Source organism: Pistacia vera, unplaced genomic scaffold (assembly GCF_008641045.1).
Source record: "Pistacia vera cultivar Batoury unplaced genomic scaffold, PisVer_v2 Contig704, whole genome shotgun sequence".
In the NCBI taxonomy this organism is placed as follows: Eukaryota; Viridiplantae; Streptophyta; class Magnoliopsida; order Sapindales; family Anacardiaceae; genus Pistacia; species Pistacia vera.
In genome coordinates, this window is record NW_022196562.1 from 491342 (window position 1) to 497341 (window position 6000).

A 6000-nucleotide genomic window follows, 5' to 3' on the forward strand; every position below is an offset into this window, starting at 1 on the left:
ACCTGACTTGGTGAAGCTTCTGGGTCTCAGTTAAATCGAGTCGGACTCTAAAACAGTGAATATAAGTTTTAAGTATTACAATCAGTAAAATGTTGTAGAAACACCCTCTACTACTCAAAACTGCTTGCAATCTTCGTATTCCAATTTGGTTCTCTTATGTTAAGACTTGTTTTAGGTAGCTGACTAGCTGTGTTTCCATTCCAACCATTTGGATTTTCATTAAATGGGTAGGTATCCATTTACAGCACAACACATTAAACACCATGAAATCCTCAGACTACAAAAAGTTGCTTTTTTTATAAGTGGTTTTCAGAGTAATAAAATACCACTTTCCCGAATTTACCCTCCACACAAGGGCTTGTAACACTTCAAAATTTGGGATGTTGAATCCCAACCGTCAAATAATATCCAACGGTAGACACTAGTGCCAAGTCATTGATCCAAAATGAAAACAAAGAGCGCGGGCTTTGCAGAAACAATATGCGCCAAAAATTTTGGTTTTGGAAACCCAAATTTCATTTTCCCTCTCTGCAGTGTCTATTAATTTCGCTTAAATTCATTTCTATTTTCTCAATTGTTCTCTGAAAGAAGAAGAAGAAATGGCAGGTGGGTCGTCGAATTCAAACGCACCGAAGCCTCGAAAGAGAGTGGAGGCCGAATCTTCGGCTTCTTCTTCTCTTGTTCGTGCCAGAGATGGCAGCGCTTTCGCCAAATGGTAATTTTTTCTTTTTTGTTTCTGGTTTTTTTGGTAGGCTTTTTAAAGTTTTAGGGTTTTGAGTTAATGAGTGAGTTTGGATTTTTTGAAAAATGCAGTGAAGAGTGTAACAAGAGTGTTCCAGTGGTGCTAATTAGTATGCATAGTTGTAGTCTTGATGCTAAAATCAAGATGAATTTGGAGGCTCAAGTTGTGGAAAAGCCCACTGAAGTTAAGAAGAAATCTGTGGAAAGGAAGAAGCCAACTTCAACTGAACCAAAACCAAAGAGACTCAGAAAGGCTGCCAAAGATAATTCAAACAAGCCCAAACGCCCACCTACTGCTTTCTTCCTCTTCATGTAACTAATCTCTCTCTCTCTCTCGATTTTTGAATATTTTGACATTTAGGTAATTGGCTTTAGAGTAACAAGTGTTTCTTTGTTTGTTGCTATTCAGGGATGACTTTAGAAAAGAATACAAGGAAGCAAATCCCGAGTCCAAGGGTGTAAAAGAGGTGGGTGTGTTATATGTTTCTGAATTGGTGGTTCAATTATGGCATGTTCAATTTTAAGCATTGTGATTAAGTTTTGTGGGTTTGATTTTGTTTGATGAAATGTAGGTTGCGAAACAGGGTGGTGAGAGGTGGAATAATATGAGTGAAGAAGTAAGTTTAAATCTTCATGTTATTTAGTTCTGAAAGCTGTGCGGTAGTAGTAATGGACTTTTTGAGTTCTAATTTTGTTATTTATATTCATTTGTTTTAGGAGAAGAAGCCTTATCTTGACAAGGCTGCTGAGCTTAAAGCAGAGTATGGGAAAGCCTTGGAGAGTAATAATGATGCCGAAAATGGAGATGTAAGACTTGCATTATTATCTGTTTTTTTATGTGTTAAACATGCAGAGTTTTGTGCTGAAAGATTTGTCTGTTCGTGATTATTTAGGAGGAAGGAGGTTCAGGGAAGGAAGATGCTGTTGAGAAAGAGGATGAAGGTTCAGAGAAGGAAGACGCTAATGAGAAAGAGGATGTTGCAGAGAAGGAAGACGGTAATAAGAAAGAGGATGTTGCAGAGAAGGTTGAGCAAGAAGAGGAAGAAGTGTTAGATGATTATTAGATGGTAAGTAGGATATGATGCTTCCGGGAATCACATGTTAATTTTTGTCCTCGGAATTACTGTGGCCCTGTTCTGGGGCATTGTAAATTTTTATCTCCCTTAGTGAATGAATTTAATCAGATTTTTCAGATTTGGTCAAAGTTTTATGGTCTCTTAATCTTCAAGCATCATTCTGCAATTCACCAAATCGTAATCATGCATAATTGAATTAGTCTTCAAGCATCCTCTCTGTGATTTGCTGAATTGTAATAAGGTTTTGTTGCATTCATGACATTTGATTGTTTCAAATAGATCTATTTGAATACAGTAACTGGATAGATGATTGGTTATGGGCCAACTCTGTCCCTGTCTCCATTCTTGAGACAGGTTTCTTCGCCAAATGATTTTGTATCCTTTGATGTATATGCATGCCCCATTGTAATAAGTAGAGCTTTGAATCAATGGTTTCTACAATAATAATTCTTATTGATGAAATGGGAACTGGAAATAAGATAAAAAATGGACTATAAACTGTTGCAGTAAGCAGAAACCTATCCCTTCTATTACAAATTGCTCACATGGCATGAGCACTTATCTTTCGACAACGGAGTCAGCATTTTACTGGCCCATATTTGCTTCATTCTTTCCCCTACAAGGCGGCAAAGGCTTGCCACATAAACACAGATTGTGAGCATAAGCGCCTGCAGGGAAGATGTTGTATGGTCTCCCTTGTGGGATCTCTCCGCATAGTCTGTTTGCCCTGAAGTTTGCATGTCTCAGATCTTTAATCTCCAGCAGGCTGATTGGGATTTTCCCTGCAAGTGCATTGACCGATATATCAAGCCATTGCAGGTTTGACAGTAGCCCTAAGCTTGTAGGGATTGTGCCTGTTAATTGATTCCTCTGAATATCAAGCATTTCGAGTTCAATAAGATTTGATATTGAACTGGGAATGCGGCCCATAAGCCTGTTGCTTCCTATGTTGAGCACTTTCAAATTCAACCCTTCAGTGAATTCTGGAATCCCACCTGAGATTTGATTGCCTGCCACATTTAAATCCTCCAAAAAGCCGCTTGTCCTGTTGTTAATGATGGAAGAAAGAGACCCGAAAAGCTGATTTGTGTGAAGATCAATAGAAGTAACCCCCTCTGGAAATTTCATCTCTGCAAGATTAAACTTCAATTGATTGTTTGAGAGTTTGACCCTCTGCAAACTAGACATATTTGTGAAGAACCCTGAAATCCCATCTACAAATAAGTTATCCGACAGGTCGATGGAGCTTAACGAGTCTGATCTTGTGAACTTGGGGAGGGCTCCTCTTAGCTTACAGCCAGCAAGACTGACATCTGAAAGTGGTCTGTCTTTGATCCAATTTGGAATTGTACCTAAATTCAGGTTGTTGTAAGACAGGTCTATTGACAACAAAGAAGGAATGCCTCTGCCTGGAATAATTGGTAAAGGATCTGTGAGCCCATTTCTGGATAAATTAAGGTTCCAAAGGTTCTGTAATCTAGAAATGGAAACTGGAATGTGACCTATAAATTTGTTGGAACTCAACTGAAGAGTAGCAAGGGATTTTAGGCTTCCAATCTGATCAGGAATTGCTCCTGTGAGCTGGTTATGGCTTAACGACAAGTCTTGCAGTTTGGCCAAGCCGCAAATGGAAATGGGGAATTTGCCAGATAGAAGATTTTTGGAAAGGTCAAAGTAAGTAAGGTTTTGGGACATTCCAAAACAATCTGGAATGAACCCAGATAGTAGATTGGCACTAAGGTCAAGAGACTGCAAGCCAACAAAGTTGCGAAAAGTGGGAGGAATTGGACCTGTCAGAGAATTTCTAGCTAAATTTACCATAACAAGGTTTCTCAAATTCCCAAGGCTTGGAGGAATGTTCCCCCTCAAACGGTTACCACTCAATGAGAGAGTTTGGAGTAAAGACAAATGAGCTAAACCTGGAGGAATGTTCCCTTCAAGAGAATTGTCTTCTAAGATCAACTGTGTAAGGTGGCTTAAATTTGAGAAGCTCTCGGGAATTGGACCTGTAATATGCTTCATGCCACTAATGACCATCGCCTCCAAGAAATGTAAATTAGCAAGAGAAGGTGACAGAATGCCCTTCATGTACATGCCATTCTCCTTCTCAGGTCTCTGCAAAGCCAAAGAAACAACTCTCCCTGTAGCTGGATTACATTGAACACCCTCCCAATCCCCTCCACAGCAGTCTCTTCCCACCCAGGAAGAAAGAATATCAGTAGTATCCTTCAAGATTTTGGCTTTAAATCCCAGAAGAGCAACTCTATCTTCTTCAAAGCAAAGTGGAGGAGTCGCTGATTGTGACGGTGACCCCTCCTCAGCTAGTGACGAGTACACTGAAAACATACCACAAATCAACAAAACCTTACAAACCCATCTCAGAATCTGCATTTTGAGAAGTGGGTAGTGATCAGATCAGAGAATTTCCTCCAAAATATATATATAAAAAAGAAGAAAACTTTGGCAGAATGAAAAATATATTCTATCACAAACACAAAAGTAGGGAAACTAGTTGTAAAGGAAACATGGTGTTTGTTTGTTTATTCTATTTCTTCACGTAGACAGGAAGGTATAATGATGAAAAAGATATTAGAAAAACCTAAAAAAAAAAATAAAACTAATTGAAACTTGCTCAAGAACCTGAAGAATATAGTCACATATTTATAGTAACTAAAGAAACTAAAGAAAAAGAACTTTACAAAGAGACTGTTGAAATGAGATTAAAGACATTCACATGGAAATTTGTGACCGTTTGATGGATCACGAGGGGGTCCTAATTACTTTTGAACGTTGGAGCGCAGTAGATTTCAAATTCTATCAAAAACAAAATACTTTTTTGAAAACAAATCAATCACAGGTGTGAATTAATATGAACTTTCGTTCACGTTCTGGGTTTGATCTCTTTTGTTTTGTATTGTCCGTGTGTGTGTGTGTGTGTACACCATTAATGTTGATGGTGAAACTCAGGTGATCAAACACTCCATGTGGGCTCTCATTATTTTGCAACTTGATGGCCTCCACAATTCAACCATTTCTCTAAATAGTCAATTCCCATTAGCTTATTTATCTCTTCCATAATTGAGTTTTAATGGCCTTCCAAATCATCCCACTTTGAAAACCTCGCATCTTAACTTGTATAATAATAATAAAAAAATTATGGGTTCAGATACAAAGTTGAGATTCCAACTTAAAACGTATAAATTTTCAAGAGTTTGATTTCTAAAGGGATTTACAACGATATTACTCCCTTTAAAAAGAAGGCCATGAAAACAAATTTACCTTCTTCTACAATTAGAAATTGTTACCGTTATGTCTGTGTTTTTGAATTTGTGATACAAAGTTGACAAAAAGTAATCATTAAAAAATGTTAAAAGAAGGAAGTTGACAAAGTAAAGAAAGTAAGTGGTTTAGATTCATTTGAACTTCAGTGAGCTTCATGTTGCATCCTCCACCATATAATTTCTCTGTAAATTAACATAGAAATGGAGGATATATAATGAACAGGAAGATTGAATAAAAAAATTTCTACAGTTGCACATTTTTCTAGACATTCTTTACAGTGTGAATGTAATTTAGTCAGAGTTGTTGAAAATTTGAGAGGAGTTTGTCAAACGATTAAATCATCCTTGAATTTTGACTCTAATAAATCTTTCCCTGTTTTTAACATAAGATTATTATCCTAATTCTTCTTAATCAAATTGTCTTATTGGCTGTCTAATCAAACGAAAATTAAATTAAGGGGACAATGAATCAACCACTTTGTGGGGGAGTGCTGGGAATGAAAGTACTGATGGGTCCATAAATTTTGCCGTTTCTAAACCATTTTTGTGAGTAATTTCTTGGTGTTTGAGCTCACTGCTATTGCTAGCTGGAAGGATTCCACTATCATCATCTCTATCTCTCCACTCTTCCATCCTTTGCTATCATTCACAATCTTGGTGTTGTGTTGTCTTTTATGATGAAATTTAATTAATCACCCTTTTATCTAGACTTAAATGACAATTTATTGCTTATCAATACATAATTACATTTATATAATATTCTCATATTATAAATATTACGGTTCTTTCTATACTAAATCCTTATGTGTTTGGTCTTTTATGCAATGAGCACTCGTTATTTTTGGAAATGCAATCCTAACTCTCGTGTGTTTAACCTTTTATAGTTTTATGTAATAAGCACT

General features: G+C 37.0%; 2 protein-coding genes across 2 annotated transcripts; one reads left to right on the forward strand and one right to left on the reverse strand.

Moving 5' to 3' along the window:
• The first annotated feature begins 514 nt into the window (after window positions 1–514).
• On the forward strand, window positions 515–2142 carry LOC116114253 (high mobility group B protein 7-like). The gene is made up of 5 exons (XM_031400413.1): window positions 515–715; window positions 814–1053; window positions 1151–1358; window positions 1459–1548; window positions 1635–2142. Exons 1-3 carry the CDS (start codon window positions 600–602, stop codon window positions 1263–1265), a joined length of 471 nt encoding a protein of 156 aa, XP_031256273.1. The 5' UTR covers window positions 515–599; the 3' UTR covers window positions 1266–1358; window positions 1459–1548; window positions 1635–2142.
• A 122-nt stretch (window positions 2143–2264) lies between these two features.
• Window positions 2265–4672, reverse strand: LOC116114252 (polygalacturonase inhibitor 1-like). The gene has a single exon (XM_031400411.1). The coding sequence runs from the start codon at window positions 4206–4208 to the stop codon at window positions 2403–2405; it is 1806 nt and encodes a 601-aa protein (XP_031256271.1). The 5' UTR covers window positions 4209–4672; the 3' UTR covers window positions 2265–2402.
• Window positions 4673–6000: the final 1328 nt, after the last annotated feature.

What these genes read in the sequence shown, in the direction of transcription:
- LOC116114253 (XM_031400413.1), top strand. Translation starts at nt 600, where the DNA reads ATGGCAGGTGGGTCGTCGAATTCAAACGCACCGAAGCCTCGAAAGAGA. An exon ending in GGCAGCGCTTTCGCCAAATG is followed by an intron (nt 716 to 813) that starts GTAATTTTTTCT and finishes TGAAAAATGCAG; the next exon opens with TGAAGAGTGTAACAAGAGTG. An exon ending in ACTGCTTTCTTCCTCTTCAT is followed by an intron (nt 1,054 to 1,150) that starts GTAACTAATCTC and finishes GTTGCTATTCAG; the next exon opens with GGATGACTTTAGAAAAGAAT.
- LOC116114252 (XM_031400411.1), bottom strand. Translation starts at nt 4,208, where the DNA reads ATGCAGATTCTGAGATGGGTTTGTAAGGTTTTGTTGATTTGTGGTATG.